Source organism: Citrus clementina, unplaced genomic scaffold (genome assembly GCF_000493195.1).
Source record: "Citrus clementina cultivar Clemenules unplaced genomic scaffold, Citrus_clementina_v1.0 scaffold_2, whole genome shotgun sequence".
NCBI lineage: Eukaryota > Viridiplantae > Streptophyta > Magnoliopsida > Sapindales > Rutaceae > Citrus > Citrus x clementina.
In genome coordinates this window covers 9960829-9984976 of record NW_006262688.1, presented here as the reverse complement: position 1 = coordinate 9984976, position 24148 = coordinate 9960829, and the positions used below count along the sequence as shown (strand labels likewise).

Genomic DNA, 24148 nt, shown 5'->3' with positions numbered 1-24148 from the left:
TAAAAAGTATTCCAAGTGCAAATGAAAGTATTCCAAGTGCAAATGGCTTCACCCTTTAAATATTTATTTTTTCAGTATATAAATGTGTTTTTTTTTTCTTTTCTTTTTTCGCTTAAGACGGTCTCTTAATCAAATTTTATATGCTCGCTCACTCGCCTTTGCAACTAAACGCTGGAAGACAGGTTGAATTGTAAAGAGGTTTATCAATATTATTATGCAAAATTAAACTTTGGTGGAAGTTTTGGATCAAATATTTAGTTTCATACATGGCATGTACCCAACTGGGTTATATGAGTTCTATTGAGGTGGCCGCACTTTGTGCCAAATAATAAGCTATATCAATAACCTTAACCTAAATTAAAGTTTCATTCAAAAAGTTTTAAAAATATTAATTCGCCTAAACTAATCACCTATCAATCATTTATACGTTTTTCGTACTTTTATACAATTTTAACTTTAATAATCTTCATTCATTCAGAAAAAAAAAATATAAATAATAATATGACCAACTGATTTTTAATTTTTTTATTTGACTAGCCACTCGAGTTTAACTTTACCCACATCTTACTTAATATATATATATATATATATGCTAGCTCTAAGAATAATCAATTTGCAGCAATAATCTTATATTAAATCATAAAAAAATAATATAAATTAGAATTGTGTTGTGTTCAAAACACACTTCCGAAGACGCAGTATCTATATATTTGAGAATTTAATCGAGATTATTACAATTGATTATATTCAGCATCTTGCTTTTGTTTCATATATTTACTTGATTGATTGGATAACGTTTGAGTTACCTCATGATGAGTTTGAAATTCGTAATTGCGGAGAAAACTGACCCATTTAAAATTGGTTGACTAAAGTTGCTTCGTAAATGCAGAATATAGTTTTAATTATCTTTCCAATTAAATACAATAACTAAACAAGAAAATCATATTAGTTGTCCTTTCTATATATATATAATATAATTTGATTTTATATACTCTTAATAGGAAATAAATATCTGCAAAATTAATAAAAACCTTAATTAAAAAGAATAATAATATAAATAAATTATGTATATATAGGACACTGTAAGTTTTCGCGAACACGCTGCACGTAGTTTTCTTCTGCATGCAGTTTTCTTCGGCAAAGCTTCCAAATACTTAACGTGCAGACCTTTTTTTTTATTTTTTTTATTTTTTTTATTTTTTTTATTTTTTAATGGTTCTGAGAAGACATAACGTGCAGACTTGTTGAACCAAAAAAGTTCAAATAATAATAATAGCAATAACAATGATTAAATCAACAAAATTAATTGAAAAACATTACGTGGCACGCATATTGATGACGTCATAACGATCCGTTCCAACTATTAAGGTAAAGAGTTTTACATGGAAACCGTTGCATTCATTTTTTTATATTTTTTTTATTAATTTTGGCGTTTTCATTTACTTTCTAAATTTTACGACAAAAAAAAATGGAAAAATACAGGAAAAAGAAATCAGTTTCATTCGATCACTTCTTCTTCTGTTCTTTAGTTTCAGTTAGAAAACAGATTCCTCGGAGAAGCCGAAGCTGAAACAAAAACATATGAGAAGCTAAAACGCCATCTTCTTGTCCAAATAAATTATTTATTATTATTTTTATTTATTTACGTACGTGATCTCGTTAATTATTTACTCGGGATTGTTTCCTCTTTTGTGCCGAAAAAAAGGGTACGTCGCGTTTGATGTGAAACATTGTTTGTTCTCATCATTTGCATGGAATAAGCATTGTGTTTCTATTCAGATTCATGATTCATTTTTTGTTTTTTTTTTTTATTTGATTGAGTTGATAATATTGCGCTTAATGGAAATGTTATATGATATTGTTCTTGCCTTGATGATGAAGAAATGTTATATGGAAATGTTATAATTTTATTGGTGATAGATTTTTATGTGGATCCTGTTGTAATTGCTATATATACCCTGTTTGTGCCTTTTTAATATTCTTATAGATACGATGAATTAATGACATTTCAGGGCAGATTGTGTTGCCATAATAAAGTTGTTCATTTCGATATCTATGTACTTCTTCTTGGAGTTCAACTTGCACCTCTGTGATCATCAGTTCAGATTATACAGTTAGTAGATTTGAATTTGATCATCATCATCGTCGTCGTCGTCGTAATCAACAATGGCAGCACCATTGCGAAGGTATGGTCTTTTCGAAGACAAAGTTAATCTCTTATTTTATTTGTTTTATCTTTTTACTAATGCAAATTAAGAGTGGCGGCACATTGTCATCTTAAAGTGCAGTGCAACCATAAAACCTGCAGAGACAATGAAGCTTATGATAACAACTTTCGTTGGAGTTGCCGTTGGGTTCTTTCTAGGCATTTGCTTCCCCGCAATCTCAATTTCGAAGGTGCCCCCTAACTAGCTCTATTAGCTTAGTTTATCATGAATAAGTTACATTTTTAGACTTATGGGGTAGCAACATAAGCTTGTCAATATACTGTGTTCAAATTTTTGTTAGATGAATCTTCCATCTAGCCTTTTTCCTACCTCTGATCTCAATTATGTGGAGGACAAGTACACTGGCATTTCAACACAAGCTCTGTTGAATGCTTGGTCTACGTTGCAGACTAACCGAGGCTTTTATTCTCAGAACAATACGAAGGTATACTTGTGTGTATCGATCTTATGTGGTTATTTGTTCTTCGTTTGAGAAAATTGGGTATCAATTTCATTATAATGCAATGCAAAATGCAGATTTGGATTCCAACAAATCCTCGAGGCGCTGAAAGACTTGCCCCTGGTATCATTGAATCCCAGTCAGATTTGTATCCTCGCCGTTTATGGGGTTCCCCTGATAAGGTAAGCTCGATCATCATCATCATCATCTTCATTGAGTAATTTTACCAACTTCCATTATATATTTTTTATAATGGAGGTTTGTTCTGCATTTGCAGGACTTACCCATCAGACCAAAGTATCTTGTAACTTTTACTGTTGGTTTTGACCTGAAACAGAATATAGATGCAGCAGTTAAAAAGGTCACTTACATACCTCACTCTGTCTGTGTCTGATGACTCTTGAATTTGATTGTTGCTGTATTAATTTAAATATATATTTTTTTTCCTACATACTATTTCAACATGTACAGTTTTCAGAGAACTTCACCATTATGTTGTTTCATTACGATGGCCGGACAAGTGATTGGGAAGAGTTTGAGTGGTCAAAGCGAGCTATCCATGTCAGTGCCCGCAAGCAAACTAAATGGTAATTGTATTCGGAAGCTTATTCCCTCTGTAAATTATCTATATGTAAAAGCTGTAATATTCACAATGAGCTTGTTTGTAAAATGTAACCAAGGTGGTACGCTAAACGGTTTCTGCATCCTGACATTGTGGCATCATACGACTATATTTTCATCTGGGATGAGGATCTTGGGGTGGAGAATTTCAATGGAGAGGAGTAAGTAGCGTTGCAAAATTCAGCATCCTGCTTTGAGTGAGTTGAGTTAGCTTGAGGCTCAAGCAATTATTTCAATTAACTCAGTTCATTCTCTTTTTCATCACAGATATATTAAATTGGTGAGGAAACATGGTTTAGAGATATCACAGCCTGGTTTAGAACCAAATGGATGGTTAACATGGCAGATGACAAAGAGAAGAAACGACACTGAAGTTCACACGTAAGGAAGAACGGAAAAACCCTTAATTAATTTTACTCACTCGCTGCTTCAACATACTTATTTTTAATTATTTACCTGCAGACAGACTGAAGAGAGGGAGGGATGGTGTGCTGAAACACATGAGCCTCCTTGTGCTGCGTAAGTGAACTTGTTGTCATGTCTAATAATTTATGGTATCTAATTATCTACACGATTTATGATTCGTTGTCTTCTTCGTTGTTCCCTGCAGGTTTGTTGAGATCATGGCCACTGTGTTTTCTAGGGAAGCATGGCGTTGCGTTTGGTATATGATTCAGGTGTGTATCAGTACATAATCTGTGTTGTAATCATGATCTGTGATCTACCACTAATTGGAAACATTTATGCAGAATGACTTGGTTCATGGATGGGGTCTAGATTTTGCTCTAAGAAAATGTGTTGAGGTGAGTTTAAATTCTTTCTTGTGTCTTAATCAACTTATTAATTCCTCCTGTTTCTGATTATAATATGTAATTTGGTCTGAAACAACAGCCTGCTCATGAGAAAATAGGAGTTGTAGATGCTCAATGGATTGTTCACCAAGGCGTTCCCTCGCTTGGGAACCAGGTAACCAGTTCCTTATCTAGTGCAAACATTCGAATTAGAGTATGAGATATTCTTTTGTCTTTTGACAAATCTTTGTAAAGACGTTTTAGTCGATGATGGTTTCATCTTTTTCACATGCAGGGCCAGCCTCATGATGGGAGGGCGCCATGGGAAGCGGTATGTAGTGAATATATGTTATTGAATTCGCATTGACACTTGAAAATATGAGAAAAGAATTGAACTGTGAATGTGAATATGAAAGTTGTGATACCTCTGCAGGTGAGGGAGAGATGTAAAAACGAATGGGAAATGTTTAAAGATCGAATGACAAGTGCAGAGAAAGCATACCTCGAGGCGTTGGGGGTTGATTCAACCACTCTCAAAAAGGATGAAAACCAAAGCAAAGTTATGGACTGATCAAAGTCTCCAAATTCCTACTTTGCAGTTTCACATCCGACTTTATTTAATTTATTCATCCTCCCCATAATATTATACTCATTAGTCTTAGCTTTTTATTTTGTTTACTAGTTAAGAATTGAACTTTTTATATTTTTAGTAAAAAAAAAAAGGGATTTTGTAGCAAATAGTTCTTGCACCCAAAATCAATGATGTTTAGTTTTGCACATGAGATATGAGTTCAATTTCTAGTAAATTCCAAGTATATTATTTGTGGAATTACCGTTTCAAGGATAAGACCCAAGAATGAGCTTAAATTTTTCTCTATACACATAAATTTCTTAAAACAGTTTACTAAAGAATGAATATTGTAGATTTCTTATACAAGAAACTGCTGCAACTCGTTTTCCTGACAAAGTGAATATAACCTAAACTACCTTTGTAAGGAGCATAAATTAGAAGCAGTTTTTAGTAATTGCCTCTTCCAGCTCTTTGATGTTTAGTTTTGCACATGAGATATGAGTTCAATTTCTAGTAAATTCCAAGTATATTATTTGTGGAATTACCATTTCAAGGATAAGACCCAAGAATGAGCTTAAATTTTTCTCTATACACATAAATTTCTTAAAACAGTTTACTAAAGAATGAATATTGTAGATTTCTTATACAAGAAACTGCTGCAACTCGTTTTCCTGACAAAGTGAATATAACCTAAACTACCTTTGTAAGGAGCATAAATTAGAAGTAGTTTTTAGTAATTGCCTCTTCCAGCTCTTTGAACTCCCATGCATCATCCGCTGAATATTGCCCTGAAAGGCAGGAGAAGGAATAAGTGAAAGCTTAAAATTATTTGCCTTTTTACCCTGAAAGGCAGGAGAGGGGATAAGCGAACACTTAAAATTAATTGCCTTTTTACCCTGTGGGTGTTCTCCTAGGGTTGCCAAGAGGGGGGGCTATCTACTATTTACAGGTTTTTTAAGCCAACATAGCAGAAAGGGCAGAAATAAATAAAGAAAATTTTGCTTTAAACATTCCAGAATGAAGAACAAGGGCCCTTACCAATTGAATCTCTTCGAAGAGCAGTTAAATGAGCACAACTGTAATTCAAAAGAGGAAGTTAGAATATTCCAATGAAAACAATGCATAAGCAAACTGACAGTAGTTTCATGCTGGTATGTTTCTGATTATTTTAAATGTTCATAAGATTTTTCTTTTATATTCTCCCTTTCCTTGTTACATAAAAAAAATTCAGGTTCAGTCGGAAGAGGGAGAAACGAACACCTCCATTACAAATTCAAATAATTTATGCATTAGCTAGGAATACAAATTTCAGGTGCAGGTTACTGTTTTATTTGTTGCAATCAAGTTTTTACTCTACACATATTCTCATAGCTTCGACTAAAATCTTTCTGAAAAAAGGCAGCAACTCATCAACAATTCCAGAACCCAAAAACTACTGGTCAAAGGATAAAATAAGGACGATCAGCACTATTCCGAGGCACAAGAAAGGCACAAAGGATCAATGAGTTTATCAATAGTGATTACCTCCCAAGAGCCTTTCCAAAATCTGCACATAGTGACCGAATATACGTTCCTTTAGAGCAAGTCACCCTGAAAATTAAGTTTTGTCTGCAAACACAGCAGAAACTTAGTAACAAGTGAAACCAATATCTCCCTGACATCATATAAAAAGAAATACAGCTTTCATCATTGTACAATGCTTATGCCTACCATTAACTTTCTTTCTTAAAGCACAAGAAGATCAGCTTTTCCATAACACCCCCCCCCCCCCCCCCCCACAACAACAACAAAAAAAAGGAGAAAAATGCCAAGAAGTTACTTCAAGTTTTCAAGTTATTTAGACTAAATAACTTGTTCTAAATTTATCATGAAGTTGGGTAAACTCAAATGAGTGCCGCTTTTTCCATTTTCCGGTCACAGAAGATGTCCAAGATCAATACTAGGAAGCATTTCCACACTTTGAGGTGCAGCACACAAAACGTACAGTGTCTTAGTTAATTTACAGTCAAACAGATGCACTACTGGGAGACAGATAATCATATTACATTTTTATGTGTCACATATACCTTGTACAAAGAAACTAAACAAAATCCATAATGATAAAACAGATGGAGTATGTGAGCAAAAGTTCATGTGCTTAGGTGTATTACATCCAATAATTTTAGGGGCAGAGGGAAAACGAAAAAGAAAAACCTGTCTTCTAAGCTACGCTCAATGTCAAACTGGAAAATTGAAATTCGTCTAGGTGAAAGCTCGATGCTCTCTCCTCTTCTTGCTTTGTCATACATCTTTTCACCTCCAACCTATCACAGTTCAGGGAAATTCATTAGCAGTTAACAGAAGCTGTTTGAAAGCGCCATCTTAAGATGAAGTCGTCAAACAAATTGATGAATTTCATAGTATCCAGCACTAAAAGAGAAATAGGAACTCAAATCTTATTACAATTAAGGCAAGGACTAGACAACAAGATAAAGTGTGCATGGAAATTTAAGCTGGAAGGACCCTCATGGCCTACTGTTTGACATTGTTGTCAAGCTGGAATATTTCTTTCCATCTCTATAAGTTACGCATACTAATATTATTAATCTTCAGATGTTTTTGGTATACCCTAGACAAATAACATATATGAAATAATGAAGTTAGAAGTAAATGACAAATGTAAAAAGGTGGGATTGTGGGGGGGGGGAGAGAACATCGAGATTGTCGAATCCCTGAGTACAAAATAATGCACATCATCCATTGGAGAAGAAGATTTATAGAACAATTCTTCCATCTCTTCAACTCAAATTTATATTTGTCATACTACACTTACCTTTCAACCACACATTTAGCACCATGATAGATTCAAAATTTCAAGTTTTGGGAAAAATACCTAAAAATGTATGTTTACATATCCTAATCAAAGAATTTATCTTCAAATCTATAGCTATACGAGCTCTTTGATAAAATAATCATGAAAAATGAAACAGACTCTTACTTTGATGGCAGAAAACATTGGAGGAACTTGCCATATCTCCCCACGGAAGGATGCAGCAGCTTTTCTTATATCCTCATCTTTGATGTGCTCCCAAGGCTCACGTTGAATAACCTATAAAAAAAGGTATACATCTGTATGTGTGATGAAAATTAAAAAATAGCATGTCTAATATTCTAAATTGAATATGAGAAGCTCATCCCATGGGATGATGCTGAGAAGATTAAATCTCGAATATGATTATACACAGAAAGCAATGGAAAAATACCACCTTCATAACTGGAGAACATTCTTATATTATCTTGTTTTAGCATGACATCTTTCTCCAAGCATGCACATAGAATTCAGTCATTAGAATTTGAAATATACACCACAGAAACTCCAATTTCAGCATTTGTTCCGCATTGGGCATTTTTCAGGAAATGAAATCCATCTTATGGTCACGAACTCACAATTTAGTACTCATTTCATTTATGCTTCACCCTCTCTGATTTTATGATGCCCATTTATTAGGTGGTAGACCTTTGGTGAGATAATTATCTTGATTCCGTTACATTCAAGAACAGTCAGCCATCTCTTCAATGCTTCTCATCCATTAACACAAAATTGAATGACAGTAGAAGGACAAATACGATGCAGTGTATAAAACTTCAAAATATGTCCATGGTTAAATGTCTGTAATTGATTGTACATACCGGTGAGTCAGCATCCCAAGTTGAAGTAGCCTCCCCTAAACGGAAAACTCCACTGTAGCCCTTAATCATACCTTGATATCTACAATAGAATATAAAGCTCTCAGAAAAGGTCTGATGTATTTTTTTTTTCCCCAAACTTAGAAATTAAGAAAATTATATAAATAAAGAAGATGGAAGGATATGCAGCTATAGAAGAGGTGTCTGCCAAAAAGAAAATGAAAAAAAAAAAAAAATACACTAGTGCAGGGGTGACAAATCTATAATAAAAATAATTCACATGTACAGACATCAACCTTTCCAATTGAGAAATAGCAAAAAGTAAAGCTTATGCAAAAAGGCAAACTATATGTTACAGACTACAGATTGTTTCTCCTCATTCTCGCCCAAAATGTAGTTGTTTGTATCTGGCCATTTCACCATAAAAGTGCTGAAATTGCACATCCCAAAGTATTTTGGTTTTCTTCCTATTACCAAGGGCAAAAATATTCCCTGAACGTAGGTAGCACAAGAACCTAGGATGGCCCATAAATCTTGGCTTCTTTGACTCTAGCCGACATGTTCAAGGTTGAAGGAAAAGGTTACCAGAGGTCTCTTCACTTTTTCGACATATCACACCCAAGAAGCAGACAGAAATCATCAGTTACTTTCTCTCAATCGCTTTTTTGGTACTAACTTTGCCTTGAGCTAAACCCACAAAACTTATTTTGAATCCTGATGCATTTTTAAGAAAGAATGACTTTATACTTAAGCAGCTAGGCCCAGGAAAGACATTTTTAAGGGTCTCGGCCATGATTGTTAGAAAGAAAAGTGGAGAGTATGTTACAAATTTCACAGGCGGATAAGTAGCCATATAATTGTAATAAGATGGATCACATTCAAACTTACCTATCTACCAACTTGGTTGCTTTACCAACACATACAATTAATAAACCGGTAGCCATGGGATCAAGGGTTCCAGCATGTCCTACCTATCATCAAGTGGAGAGATAATAATAATAATAATAATAATAATAGAGAATTACATCGGAAGTTGAACCTTCAATGCAGATGTGATAACAAAAACACACCTTTTTCACTTTGACCAGACGTCGCAGCTTACCACAAACTGTAAATGAAGTCCATCCTGACTCATAAAATGACAGTGTTATCTTCCAATAAATGTAAAATGAAAATTCAAAATTTTAAATTTAACATTGAACAAGCTGTCAATATCGGTGATAAGAACCAGCCTTAGAAATTAGATAAAATAATGCTCATAATGTTCATAACCAAGTAACAAGCCCTATGCTACCTATGAAGTTATCCTTTTTGGCCCATGTGGATCCAAGTTTTCTGCTTACCATGAAACATACAAATTTCAAGTAGTATTGCAATAAGCAGAATGCCTGAATGTGGAATCACTTTAGTAATCACTAATTTCTCTAACTCCAATCATTTGTAAATGCATAAAAATGCAAAAGAAGAAAATTGTCTTTGTAAGTGTGAAAGCAGCATGCGTTGCTAACAAACCTCCATGTGGAGTAGTTGTAACTAATGTTTCCAATCAATTGTAAAAATTTAATAATTAAACAATTTAGAGAATATCAAATAAACTAATATTCTTTAACACACAGCTAGAGAATCTATGCTCTCAGTCTCATGACTTTGGATTTGATTCTGTCCTCACTAAAATCACAGTCTATCATATTCAATTATCGTTCTTTAAGACAAGAATGCTATTACAAAAGCATCAACTTCTGTCTGTTTGATGATTACCTACACAAATACCTTCTTCCCAGCATAGTATAAATTCCAATTTACAAAGCTGTATTTCCAAGCTTTTGCCCATGAACACTGAGGTAGAACCCAGACTGTTGTAACTAAAATAACCAAAATACATGCATAAGTATATGCTGCAAGATCTAATCTGTACAAACATATAAACTCAAGATCATAGTTTGACATACAATAACCAACTACTCAATTTGTCTCTTGAAAGATTTTTCCATTCAAGATACTAAGGATGCTATAATCATCTTCGAAATCCATAATCTCTTCATTCAACTCACTAAAAAGACAAATACTAACTGCATTACAGTTTCTGACATCTAGTTATCAAACCTAACTGTGCAATTGCGTTAAATCATGTAAAAGCAAATATCAACTAAAATGCATCAATGCATGCAATGTCAATTGTAAGCAAGAATCCCCAACCTGGATATTGACTCACCTTTTGGCTTGTTCACCAAAACCATTGCTCCAAAAGGACCATCCCATGTTGGAGGAAGCTCGGTACTTCTGGACACAATATAGGGCTCCCCGCTACCAACTTCATTTTCCTTATTGGGAACTTTCTTCAAACACTTAAAGAACTCCTCCACTTTCTTCGCACTAACTTCCCCCTTCACGTTCACATCTTCCCCCAAAATTGAATCTTTCTCACTCTTCTTCTCCTGATCATCGAAAAACACCAACCTTTTATCATCCTCTTTATTATATTTCTTCTCCTCACTCTTGCCACCCGCCTTCTTCCTCATTTTCTTGACATTTTGATCTGCACTCGGGTCCAAAAACGCCTTATCAAGACACTGGTCAGGAAAATACTTCTTCTCTAACTGATACACCATCTTGTAATGCTTATCTTTCTCCCAAGGATAAGCAAAAGTATCGTAAAAATACAACTCCTCTTCCCTTTTATGTAACCGATTAAACTCCACAACTTCAGGCTTCAACTCAACAAAACCGTCATCATTTTTCCCATACTCATCCTCAGAATCCGTTCCATACATTCTCTTCCTTCTCTTGTTATAATATTTCCTCATGGACTTGGTCATCTCGGCATTATCCGAACCGGGCTGCCTCGTTTTTGCTTCTTTCTCAAGTTTCTTATCGACCCAACTGTCAAAACCCAATTCTCCATCTGGGTTTTGGTTTTCATCCAAGTTGGTCGAGTTGACTCGGGCGGGTCGTCGACGGGTTTGGGATTGCTGGGGCTGAGTTGGGTGGTTAATGATCATGTCATATTGAAGTGGGTACGGAGTTGAAGTTATGGAGGAGGAGAAGGCTTTGGTTGACAACAAATATACATTTTTTTTAATAAAATTGTCCTTCAATGGTGGAGGTAGCAACAGAGAGAGTGTTCTTGAAGATGTGATGAGTTTTGGACGCAACAAAAGCAGAGACATTTTGCTTAGATTGAGTGATCTATGTACTTGATTATGTTGTTATTGTTTGGGGTTTTGGTTTTAACATGATTCGAGTTCTGTTTTTAAGTTAACGGAAGAAGAACAGTTAAAACTCGGAGTTGTGTTTTCGGCGCCTCGCCTGTTGTTCTTCCGTTATCTGTTTTAGCTTGATATATTTGATACGTCGTGTAAGTCGATTCGCGCTGACCCGGCCCTCGATGAATTTTACCTAAAAGAGTGGGGACTAGTGGCACCCTCTAAATTTCTCGTTAACATCCTTTTTCTTAAGTAATTTCATTAAAATATTTATAAAAAAAATTCTTTTAACTAACACCTCCATCAATAATAAAAATATCCTTAAGTAAAATTTATTATATAAACTCTATTTTTTATTTTTCATTATTAAAATTTATTTCAACAATAAAATCTCTTCCATTTTAAAAAAAAAGATAATTAGTTTTTATTCTCTCTATTATAGTCATCGATAATAAATTCATCATCCGAAAATTAGAAAAAAATATAATATTTTTTATTTATAAAATAAAAATAATAATTTAACTTTTGAGTTAGGTTTAATTAGAAATTATCCTTTTATATAATTTTAATAGAGGTTACAATTGTAAAAAAATTAAAAGGATTTTAAAAAGTGTTTAGAGGGGTGCCAATAGTCCCACTCTTACTTAAAAACTGATCCATTTTGGATTATCAAAATGGGCCAGGCCCAGTTCTAATTAAGATAAATACAATTGGAGCTGTTGTAATATTTCCGCAATTTATTTAAGAGTGCTGACATATGAACCTTTTTATATCTCTTACTACCTCCTAATAATTATTCACAACACAAATAATTTTTCATAAGAATAGAGCTATTCAATCAATGTTGTCATGTCTTTATATCCGCGATATTTTAATTTTTTAAAATTATTTAGAATCTCAAACCACCTCTATTATCTACTTGCAGTAAGGAAGAGGGCGAAACAGCTGAAAACTCATGAACGACAATGATGAACTAGTGCTGCCACTGCATAATTTGTTAGCCATAAAGAATGTGGGATTTACCAAAAAGGAAATTAGTGGATAAAAAAAAATCCGTACCTACAAAAATGGTGACAAAGTAAATAATTTTTTTTTTCTTTATCAAATACCAATTTTGTGTATGCCAAAGGCTAAGATGGAGATATCACAGAGGAGGATAATTCATTGGCGTTGGAGATGGAACAAAGGTTTAAATTTATATTTATATAAGTTCCCAGTTTTTAATTTCTATTACATATGCAGCATGTGTAGATAGTGCTTTTATGATTTCATGAGATATGTTTTTTTATAAAATTAAAAAAAAAATTAAGTCTCTGTTCTTAACTTATGCATGTGTTTAGCTAGTAATATATGTACATAACTGATCACTTTATTTAACTAACCTAAGTAACATATGAAATTCAAAGCATTCTCCTTAACTAACTCTCAGAGAAAATTTCTTTTTCTTTTCAATCTGAACTCAAATCCTCATCCGGCCCAGAAAAGTGTCTCTTGCACGACATAACTTTGCCACAACATCTCTCATCTCCATTCGTTCAATTGGAGATTCCATGGAGCAGACAACTCCGGTTTCAACTACAGCAACCAAACACTCTTCAGTTCTTAATCTTTCGTCTCCGCAACTCCTGGAGTTGCTCGCTTGTACCTCCAACAGTAGCAAAGAGTCAACAATCTCCATCACTTTGTCGGGCAAAGCCGTTCTTGCGAATTCATGGAGAGTCAGGCCTTGGTTAAACATGCCATCGGTTGGTCGCCTTCTTGTAAACATCTCCAGCAACAAAATTCCAAAACTGTAAACATCTCCTGTCATCGATGCTTCGCCGCCCATGCCATACTCTAAACATGTCATTTCACTGTGTTAGTTGTCATATGTGTGTTAAAATCTAGCTAGTAGATGAATCAGTAAGCATTTAAAGTATGTAAATATTACCCGGAGCAATGTAGCCAACAGTTCCTTTTATCCCCTTTGAGGATGATGGAGTTTCCACAGCAGTATCAAGCGGGCTAGAAGAGAGAAATTTTGCCAACCCAAAGTCACCCAAATGGGCTACTAAGTCTTGATCAAGCAGAACATTGCTTGGTTTTAGATCTCCATGAACAACGGGTGGTTGACAGTGGTGGTGAATATATTCGATTGCAGAAGCCACATCAATGATTATGTTTAGTCTTTGAATGAGAGTTAAACTGCGCGCTTCTTGTTGATCTTCGCTCTGGTGCAGCCAATCCTCTAAACTTCCATTTTGCATGTATTCATAAACAATAGCCTGGAAATCAACCCCTTTAAAATCTATGCTAGAGCAAATAGTGATGATTTTGATCAGATTTCGATGGCGAATATTTCTTAATGCCTGACATTCAGCAACAAAACCGTTGGAAGCCCCTTTTTGCTTCAGATTAATCACCTTCACCGCAACCATCATTCTATTTTCACCCAAAATTCCTTTATACACAAAGCCAAAACTTCCTTGACCAATCATATTTGATGATGAAAAATCATTTGTCGCCTTACTCAACTCTGCATAGGAAATCATTGGGAATTGCTGATCCATGAGCTGTGAAACAGAAAATTTATGGGCAGACCTCCTCCTTCGAGCCAAGAAAAGTACCAGGCACACTGATAAGATCACGCCTGAGACTGTTACTGGAACCACCACTTTGAGAAGAAAATCTGTTCGTTTTTTCAATTCTCTGGAGGGACATGGTGGTAAATTCAATTCATCTAGACCCCCACAAAGCTTCCCATTTCCAGAGAGTGAAATTCTTGTTTTATTGCTGAAAACTCCTTTTGTTGGTACCTCGCCCTCAAAGTGATTGTAAGACAAATTCAAGTACTCTAAGAATGATAGATTCTCAAGATATTCTGGAATTTGACCGGACAAATTATTGCTTGACATATCTAACTCTTTAATGCTTTTCAAAGAACTAAGAGAGGAGGGGATGCTTCCACTAAAAGAATTGCCCTGTAGATAAAGTTGTTGCAAGCTTGTGCAGGCACTTAGAGTAACAGGAATCTCACCGGAAAATCGATTTACAGATATATTAAAATAAACAAGATTCTTCAAATTGCCAACTTCTAGAGGAAGAGTACCGCTGAGAAGATTATACGACAGGTCTAAGGAAAGTGAAAGAGTTGATATGCTGAGAATTTGCGGAGGCAAAGCACCGGTGAGCTCAATATCTGCCATGTGCAATTCTATCAAATTCTTGCAATTTCCTAGGGAAGGGGGTATACTGCCTTGCAAGTTATTGGAGCTGAGAGCAAGATTGGTCAACAATGTTAAATTACCTAGAGATGTGGGAATGCCTCCCGCTAGAAAGTTAGAATCCAGGTACAGTAATTGCAAGTTTTTAAGCTCACTAATTGCATGAGGAATAGTTCCAGTTAATTTGTTATCGTCCATACAAAGTTCAACTAGATTGACCAGATTTCTTATCCCTGTAGGTATGATTCCAGATATTTGGTTTCCTGCGATGACGATGTCGGTCATGGTTGACGACAGGTTGGCTATAGAATGTGGCAGCACTCCTCCAAATCTATTGTCATCAAGACCAATGGCTGTCAGTTCGGTACAGTTAGTTAGAAGGGTTAGAAAATCAAGATCATTGGCCTCACCGGTACCTAGATTATTTGCCCCTAAATTTAGCCACTCTAAATTCTTAAGGCTGCGAAAATAAATCGACACTTTGCCTCTGAATTGATTATCGAAAAGGGTAAGCTCCACAAGATTTGAAGCATTTGACAAGGACTCTGGTATGGACCCTGCAAAATTGTTTTCAGCAACAATAAACCCTCGAAGCTTTGGAAGGCTTACTCCTATGTCAAGTGGTAAACTTCCATTGAACCTATTTGTCGGTAGAAAAACATTTTCAAGAGAAGAGATGTTAAAAATTGAAGGAGGAACTATACCGGAGAATCGATTTTCACCGAGGTTGAGAAGAATTAAGTTTCTCAGGTTGCCAAGATTGTTTGGGATTCTTCCCCACAATCCATTCCCGAGAACATTGATTCTCTCGAGGGTCGAAAGATTCCCAATGGACGCTGGGAAGTGTCCGGTCAGATGATTGTCAGCAATCGTCAAGTTCTCAAGCTTCAACCAGTTGTAGCCGAGTTCCGCCGGAATTTCTCCGACCAGGTTGTTTCTACGGGCGTTGAAGCTGATGAGGTTGGAGCAACGCGACAGATTGGTTGGAATTTTACCTGAAAATGAATTGTTGGCCAGCACTAGAGCTTGAAGCCTGACTAAACGACCAATTTGATGGGGAATTTCACCGTGGAAGTTATTGTCTGCGAGGTTAAGGTACCTGAGGAAGCTGAGATTCCCAACATACGGAGACAAGGTGCCCCCTATTGTTCGGTTACTCAGATCTAACTTGGTTACTCTTTGATGCCGGTGACCACAAGTCACGCCTGTCCATTGGCACAAGTTGGTAGAATTGTTCCACGAACTTGTAACGCCAAGTGGATCATCCTCAAGTTGTGACCCGATCGCAAGCAATGCGAGACGATCTGTCTCGTTTGAAGGGACAGAAAAGCTATGATGAGATTGAAGCAACAAGCTGAAGCACCATACGAGAGTGGCAAGCTGGCAGCTCAAGGAAATGGAATTAAGCATTTTTAGCATAAGAGTAATAACGCTGTATGTGTGGAATATAATTGATGATAATCTTTTCAAGTTCATGTGATGGGGTCTTATAAGCACAAAAATGAGCTTGCACACGAGTCAACGTCAACGATACTTTCGTGGAAGTATAAGCAGTGGAGCCCCATACACGTGCAGACGTAAAACTTCTTTGAGTGAATAGACTTTAAATTACATTTAATGTATCTTACAGGTAGGCAAAAATATAAGTCCACCTGACCCTACAGTTTTATTACTTATTTCCACACCGAAAACCCTAATTACAAGTTGGTATAAATGTAAGTTAAGAAAATCCTGCACCATTCCTTTTTCCAAGTTTCAACGTTCTATGATTCAACTCTATTGACTCGAAACAACTAAAATGGGGAAAAGGCACTTCAAGTACTAGGTAGCATACTATAACATCCATGATTTTTTAAAGGTCTTTACGTCAAAGTTAGATAAAAGATATCATCTGTGTAGTGTACGTGTAAGCAACAACGAAGCAAAAGCATGATTTCTCTTCCCATATTTTTATCGCCTTCAGTATGGTTGTTGTAATGTCTACTGCATAAACATTATTTGAGCTTTCTTTGATTTTTTTTTTTTTTTTTTAACCCCGGTCGAAGGGCTCTGAATGGAATGAAAATGCCCAGTTTATTTTTTCGAATTTTGATGACTTCATTTTGGTAGAATAGCCGCCATGAACTTTCCTATAGGATATACTAGAAGTTCAGCTGAAGCAAATTATGTGTGTAGTGTGAAATTTAAGAATGCCACCAGAGCACAAGCTGTAATCTTAAATGAGAAATCTATAAGTGGTAATTTGAGTTGGTATATTGTGAATTTATGTAAGTTCTTTCAAATTTGAGCTAATTCGAATTCGTTCCATTTATTAATTACTTCAAAAATCTCAAATATTAACTAGACGGGTAAAAACTCGTTTCATCTCTATATTTTAATATTAGTGCCCATTTAGTTCGTATATTTTTAAAAATGCTTCAAAACATCCCTACCCTTAAATTATTGGCATCCCTACTGTTACTTTTTGTTTCTTTTAACTTGCTTTTACAATATTACCCTCTTACAATAATGATTCTTTTTATAAAATTAATCAAAAAAAATTAAATTATCAATTTAACCCCAAAAATTAAATAAAAACAAAAATAATATATATTAATTTTTGTGAAAGCTTACATGTGTCCAAAAAAAATTTATTGTAAAAATAATTAAATTACCTTTTTTTGGATATTAGTAATAAAAAAATTAATATATTAATTCGTGTGTTACAAAAAAGTAACATATATTAAATTTGTTTCTATTTTTTTTTTGAGATTAAATTGATAATTATTTTTTTCTTTTTACTAATGTCCAAAAAACATATTGTGAGAGGGTAATATTGTAAAAATTAAGCAAAAAGCAACAAAAAGTAAGAGGAAATGTGCTAATAATTTAATGTCGAGAATGTTTTAAGGTATTTTTACAAATATAGGGACTGAACAGATACTAAACTCAAAATATAAGGAATAAACGAGATTTTACCCTAACTAGAAATCACCCATTTAACATAATTTTAATATCCTTTTTGGAAAAAAAATCACATCGAAATTCAATGAGGAATACAACAGGGACATATTTCATACCAAATGACAGATTTGAAAAACTTCTAGCTAGATTTGTTTTTGAAAATAACTAAAAGATTAATAAAATACAAAGAACTAAACAAAATTAAAATTCAATCTAATTAAAAATAATCGAGATTTGACATAAAGCAAACCATTAAATAGTGTTAACGCCGAAATTTAGTCAAGTTGGTTAGCGGCTTGATATTAGGCCCTGGGTCAGCATCAAATTTGTTTGGTAAAGAAGTGGCTCGCCAATTGTCAAGGATTCCCTGAGACCACTAATAGATAACTTATGAACATCTGAAATCACAAGGGACATTAAGAGGTCTTGAAATTTTTTCCGGTGTTAACCCTGTAATACTCAAATCAGTTTATGAGTTTATAAGAAAATAAAATATGTAGTTTCTCATGTAGTTCAGATGATGATGACGTAGTTCAGATAATGATGATGATACAAGTGATGAAATGGATGATGAATATTCATAATCGTAATGTAAATATTAGGATGATCATAGGATTATCATGAAGCCGGTGACGGTAATGAGGTTTTTTCTATCTTGATTCTTGGTTCCCGCCATTCGTGCCTTGCCTAACCAAATCAATCCCCTACGATCTCTTGCGTTGGCTTCTCCTAATTGACTCGGCTTACGGGTCGCTCACTTACAGAAAGCTATTTGCTTGCATCTGTGCAGTGATTATTGAAGGGTCGAAAGAAGAGAGAAAATAAATAAATAAATAAACAAAAGGGAAGCGCACGTGTAATGTCGGTTGTCCACTCCTCTCCTTCAAATAATCCATTTATTTAATAATTATTGTAACTACCCGAAACTTATATATATTCACAAATGCTGAGTTACAATAATTATAACATACATCTCTCATGTGAATCACATAAATTATGGGTTTTATAATTTTATGTGGTTCACATAAGAAATATATGTTATAATTATTGTAACTTAGAGGCTCCCATATATATTAGGCTATCCGGTCTAATGGTCAACGCGCTACGCACATTACAAGTGAACCACACGCGCTACGCAATTGCTCTCCCTCTCCTTCTATTGAATCCGTCATTTTGGCATCTCCTCCCCGGTTAAAAATAAAAAATATTCGGGTGTCGCTGAAGTGGGCACACGACACATGGACCCCTCAACAGCGGACGAGTGGGAGCTCTGCAACGATGACGGTTTCATCCACAAGCGGAAGAAGCGGAGGCTGGACGACCCGCCACCAGTTCAAGGCCCGGATCCCGAGGCTGAGGAGCGGCAGCGAAGAGAACGCAGGAGAAAGGTTTTACTGAAGCTCAAAGAACGGTACCAGAAAGAGATCGACCAGTGGGAATTTTTGTCGAACACCTTACGCGCAATGCAAGAGAAGTCTCACCAACAACAGCAACGACAGCAACAGCGACCGCTAGACTTGGAGGAAACGGCGGCGTTACTCGGTTCGGCTTCGAAGATGGTGCAGGAGGATGAAATTGGTTGCGGGTCGCTAGTCGATCAGCTCCTTTTGCAGGTAATTGAGTCTTTTTCTTATTTTAATGTTTAATTGTATGTGCTTAATTTGAAATTTTGCTTGCTTAAAGTATGAATTCTGGGTCTGTTGAGAGACTAGGTTGTCGTAAAACATTTAAAGTTTGAATTTTTGTGAGCTAACGAGCTTGATTTTTAGGGCTTACTTTGCTGATGAAGAATTCTTGAAACCTAATTTGACGTAATTTAAATTGGTAAATTTGAATTACCAAAACCCGTACCTTATGAAAAGGGAAGGGATGTTCAGTTACTCATTAATGTTGAGTAGTGTTGTAATTCTTGTTAGTTCTGGATTGCAATGCAGGCTGAAGCACAGGAAGCGATAATTCACGATATTTCAAGTTTGTGTGATGTGGCAGAGGCAATGTGCCGTGCACAAGAGGAACAGTTAAAGCAATCGTTTATTGATCTTCCTGTTTGGTCTTCACCACGCGAGCTTATGGCTTCACTTTGTGATGAGTAGGTTGCTTCTTTACTGTTATTTTATTAATGTGTTACTGTAATGATATGTGTGCAATGGTAAGTATCAGAATGGTAGCGTAGATATCTGTAGTTTATTTTTTTGGATGATGCTGTAATTTGAGAAGGGGTTGCATGTGAGGGAGACACAAGGAGAGTATGAAAATTGTGTTATGGAACCTGAGTGAATGTATACATGTTTGTCGATTTCCCATATCATCATATTGTAATGTTTAACTCGATTTTTTTTTTTTTATCATGATTATGCAACTGGTAGATGTGTGTTTGCAGTGTGATTGGAAACTTTCAGCTGAACTTAGCAGCCTTAATTGTTCAAAAGTATGTTAACACAGCTGCCAGGACTAGGATTACTTTCAGACTAGTTTCTTGCTCTTGTGCTATTCTGGTCTTTTCTTATTAATAAATAAATAAATTTGAAAAAAAAAAAACAATCTTTTGGTTTCTTGATTTGCCATTTTATGAATTGTTCAACTTTTATACTTTGCTAGTAGTAATCACAGTCAAAATTTTTAAAGCTGATAGTAGCCATCACGAGTAATTACTCAAATATCTTTGCAATTGGATTGCCATTTAAATAAAATTATGCTGTTCCCCTTTGAAGTGTGTATAAACATCCTCCACCATTGTGTGAACTGGTACTTTAACCACCATTTTGGCACTCTGAAGACTCAAGTGTCAAAACTCCATCTGGATCATATTTGTAATGTAATGAAAAGTTCAACTTTACTGACATTAAAAATCATCTTACAAGCAGAGGCATTTAAAACATAAAAGAGAATTTGGTTTTATCTACTACACCAATTCATTGCGTTAGATACTGAGATTTGTGAGTTATGTGCTTCAGATTTTACCCTTTTAGTTTTTACACCTTTGAGAAACCACAGTGCTTGCTTAATTTCTTAACGTGAAATGGTCTTGGCATCAATGTCGGTTAAACGAGAGGGACCAATTTTCACTGGTTCGATACTAAATCCAGCTTTCCGACATGCATCTTCCAGAAGCTCTACTTGTGAAGGCCCATTGGGACAGAATGCAATCACCGCGCCGCCACTGCCTGTAAATTTTGAAGCAGCGCCAACCCTACGTGCAACCTCCACCATTTCTACGTTTAAAGCACCCAATACATCATCTCCAAACATGCACCTATAATAAATCACATGCCAAACTTCAGTCAAAAGCAATAAACCTAACATGGATGAACACGGCTTGCTGACATACCAAAATTCAGTTTAAAGAAGTAAATGGCAGTTTTGTCACAAAGGGTATCAGCAATCCATCAATTCTAGATTCACCATTTCCAGTGAGATATATATAAAACTATAAAAAATTTCACATTACAGCATCTTTCATACACAACTAATTTCTAGTTAGCACTGCAACTTAGCTTTACAACTATTGAGATAAATTACTAAATAAAATCTACGGTAGGGAGTAACTTTAATCTCTCATTTCTGGCATATATATGATCTAAATTTGTTAGGGGCAAACATCTTACCTTCTAAGGTCAAAATTGCGATTCATGAGTTCTGCAAGTTTTGAATAGTTCTTTTCAAGTATAGCTGCCTGTCCTTCTGCGGCGATTTGTGCAACTTCCTTCATTGATGATATGATAAACTCATCACCATCAAGCCACCTTTGACGAACTGTACTATGTACCTGTGTGAGACTAGCATGTTATTTGTTTGTATGATTACCGTTTATAGGAGTTCACATCTTAAAAGACAGTCCTCACAAGCCCCCAATTTAGGCAGTAAGTAGTTATCTAGCAAAACCTCAATTAACAGACCTTAACAAGAAAGTTTCAAAACTCCTGGAAAAAGAAGGTGATAAACATATCAACAAACAAAAACTAATAACTTCAGTACTTTCAGAAAATGGAACCCCACATATTACACTAACAAAACGGAAAGTTTCCCCAGACAGATACTATCTGCTGTCAACAAAATGAGAAACAGGCATAAACAAGAAAGATAAGATGGGAGCTATTGGTACCCTTCCAGAATCACTGGGATTCTCTGCATAGATGAGATAGAGAGGAGGAAGGAGATCAATATCCATTGGTGTATAAATGCCATGACCTAACTCATCCATGTGTTCCTTACGAAAATCCTACAGACAAACAAATTGTTATGATCAGCAACTACAAATATGACCTTCTGAAGATACCTGCATCAACAACATCACATACCATGTGAACAAGGCCTCCATAGACTTGTGCCACACGATCTTGAAGACCAGCAACAATACCAAGTTCTTTCTCCGCATTAAGAATAAGATTTGGCCTGATTTCTACTTTGACTAAATGCCTGACTTTGTAAAAGTCAAGAAGACAGTCCAGGGCGGCACAAACGATAGCACTAGAACCTGAAAGTCCTGTCTGAAATGTCAAAATTATAACTTGAGCCATGCATTGCCATGAAAAGTATATAATACAAAAATTATCTCACACGGGTTTCTTGTCTTCTAATGGAAAGACTATGTTAATCCAAAAATGAACTAGTAATCTTGTATTGGATATTAAAGAAAAGCATTATCAGCTGTCAGGCACTGACAAGAAAGTCCAATCGAATGACTATTGTGGGAATAATTTATCAATCTACTGATTCCGCCTCCAATAAGTCATTTTTATAATAAGAAAATCCAACGTACAACCCTTTTTGGGGAAATGCGATCAATTATTAGAAACAAATTTCGGATACAATGCAAGAAGAACACCAATATCTTTTTTCTTTTTTTTTCTTTAAAAAAAAAAAAAAAAAGATTGTACCTGGCGAGGAATGTTGGTGTCGTATGACAGAGTGAAGTTTCCCTTATGAAGATCAATCTTGTTATCTTTACAATACTTAAAGAACACTTTACAAATAGCCATAACCAATCGCACGCCTCCATAATATCCTTCATTTTGCAATCTATTCATCTGTAATCATCATCACAACATCAACAACAACAACAACAGCGGCAACATTAATGTATTATCTGATAAAAGATCAAGAATTTTTGGGGGGAAAAAAGGGTACCAAGTGGTGGAGGGACTGAAACTGGACAAGATCATGAACAGGGTGAGGCTTGATGACGAGATCATCAGACGGCTCCAATTTGACGGAGGCCCAGAAGTTGGCGAGACTGAATGAGATCGTACGGCCGTAGTACACGTCACTGGGATTACCCAACAGTCCAACTCTCGCGTACGCTTTGTGCTCTATGACCCCCACCCGAACACCACCAGAATTCAGTTGATCCATTTTTTCTTCCCCAACCTCGTTTGCCTCGAAGCTCTGAGAAAAGAGAAGGCCAAACGGGAATTGCATTGCGTATTGTTCTTTCTTGTTTTTGTTTTCTTTTTATAATTGCTAATTGAGACGCACTGCATGGGCCGAGGACGTGGGGCCCAAGTAGACGGCTGGTGCGGCATTGTCTCAGGGAGGTGGATACGAGTCAGCAACTCTACGTATATCCGAAGCTATAAAACTGGCACCCATATCAAAATGCCAAATAGTTCTTCTTATCTGGCTTTCCGTTCCTGTCGTGTCATCGACTCATCATCGTCCTCTTTTGTAAATTCAAACGTTTGCTCCCTTTCTTTATTAAATTTGGCGGGGCGATTTTGTCATTTTTGTTTTGTAGCGCGTGTTTATTTTATTTCTTATTCTTTCGAATTTAGAGTTTATCCCATATATACAGAATATTTCATTGTATCATTTATTATTATTATTATTATTTCATAGAGCCTTATTTATGATTCATTAAGAATACAACATTAATTATGCCATGTTTAGATATATTTTAATTAATTTGAGCTTTGGGGGCTCATATCTTTTAAAAATAAATTAAAATAATTATAAAACAAAAGTTCAGCTCAAATATACAGCTAAACAATTATAGCCTTCTTTGATGGAAGCAATGCCAAAAAAAAAAAAATTATCCTTACAATTATATAATAAATACAAATACAATATCAATAATAAAATATTTATAGATTAACATTTTAGTACAATTTTTTTACTATTTAAAATGATTGGCCACAACATATATAATACTATTTTACAATTGTCAACCAGGGATTTGTTAAGACTTCTGAACCCAAAAGTACATTAAAAATTAGTTTTATTAATACTCCAATAAATAAATAAATAAATAAATAATTGATAATAATTAACAAGCAACCTTCTAGAGCAAATACATACAGTTCAGCCAAAAAGTTTCCCTTATCCTTTCTCAATCACGAAAGAAACATTTCCATAATCCATCCATCCGTACAGCAAAATTAAAATTGAATCTGGGAACAAACTTGGCTATAAAGCTACGAAATCTGCTCCCATTTTATTAATGATGATTAAATAAAAAAAATATATATATATATATATAACTGCAAA

The 24148-nt window shown here is 35.2% G+C and overlaps 5 protein-coding genes across 5 annotated transcripts; 2 read left to right on the top strand and 3 right to left on the bottom strand.

Moving 5' to 3' along the window:
• Window positions 1-2041: 2041 nt before the first annotated feature.
• Window positions 2042-4709, top strand: LOC18051204. Its single transcript, XM_024191525.1, has 14 exons — window positions 2042-2186; window positions 2289-2397; window positions 2509-2652; window positions 2745-2849; window positions 2945-3028; window positions 3139-3254; window positions 3348-3449; window positions 3556-3669; window positions 3751-3807; window positions 3899-3965; window positions 4038-4091; window positions 4180-4254; window positions 4375-4410; window positions 4513-4709. The coding sequence occupies exons 1-14, from the start codon at window positions 2167-2169 to the stop codon at window positions 4648-4650; spliced, it is 1221 nt and encodes a 406-aa protein (XP_024047293.1). The 5' UTR covers window positions 2042-2166; the 3' UTR covers window positions 4651-4709.
• Window positions 4710-5219: 510 nt separating this feature from the next.
• LOC18051203 lies at window positions 5220-11688 on the bottom strand. Its single transcript, XM_006446568.2, has 9 exons — window positions 10529-11688; window positions 9387-9442; window positions 9205-9287; window positions 8320-8398; window positions 7628-7738; window positions 6844-6953; window positions 6175-6258; window positions 5689-5726; window positions 5220-5438 (listed from the first exon to the last, which is right to left on the bottom strand). The coding sequence occupies exons 1-9, from the start codon at window positions 11481-11483 to the stop codon at window positions 5368-5370; spliced, it is 1587 nt and encodes a 528-aa protein (XP_006446631.1). The 5' UTR covers window positions 11484-11688; the 3' UTR covers window positions 5220-5367.
• Window positions 11689-12812: 1124 nt separating this feature from the next.
• On the bottom strand, window positions 12813-16161 carry LOC18051202 (probable LRR receptor-like serine/threonine-protein kinase At3g47570). Its single transcript, XM_024191417.1, has 3 exons — window positions 15427-16161; window positions 13450-15279; window positions 12813-13355 (listed from the first exon to the last, which is right to left on the bottom strand). Exons 1-3 carry the CDS (start codon window positions 16139-16141, stop codon window positions 12979-12981), a joined length of 2922 nt encoding a protein of 973 aa, XP_024047185.1. The 5' UTR covers window positions 16142-16161; the 3' UTR covers window positions 12813-12978.
• Window positions 16162-18732: 2571 nt separating this feature from the next.
• Window positions 18733-20185, top strand: LOC18051201. Its single transcript, XM_006446565.2, has 2 exons — window positions 18733-19278; window positions 19600-20185. The coding sequence occupies exons 1-2, from the start codon at window positions 18904-18906 to the stop codon at window positions 19756-19758; spliced, it is 534 nt and encodes a 177-aa protein (XP_006446628.1). The 5' UTR covers window positions 18733-18903; the 3' UTR covers window positions 19759-20185.
• Window positions 20186-20448: 263 nt separating this feature from the next.
• Window positions 20449-23315, bottom strand: LOC18051200 (glucuronokinase 1). The gene is made up of 6 exons (XM_006446564.2): window positions 22793-23315; window positions 22543-22692; window positions 21964-22152; window positions 21768-21884; window positions 21271-21431; window positions 20449-20918 (listed from the first exon to the last, which is right to left on the bottom strand). Exons 1-6 carry the CDS (start codon window positions 23081-23083, stop codon window positions 20675-20677), a joined length of 1152 nt encoding a protein of 383 aa, XP_006446627.1. The 5' UTR covers window positions 23084-23315; the 3' UTR covers window positions 20449-20674.
• Window positions 23316-24148: the final 833 nt, after the last annotated feature.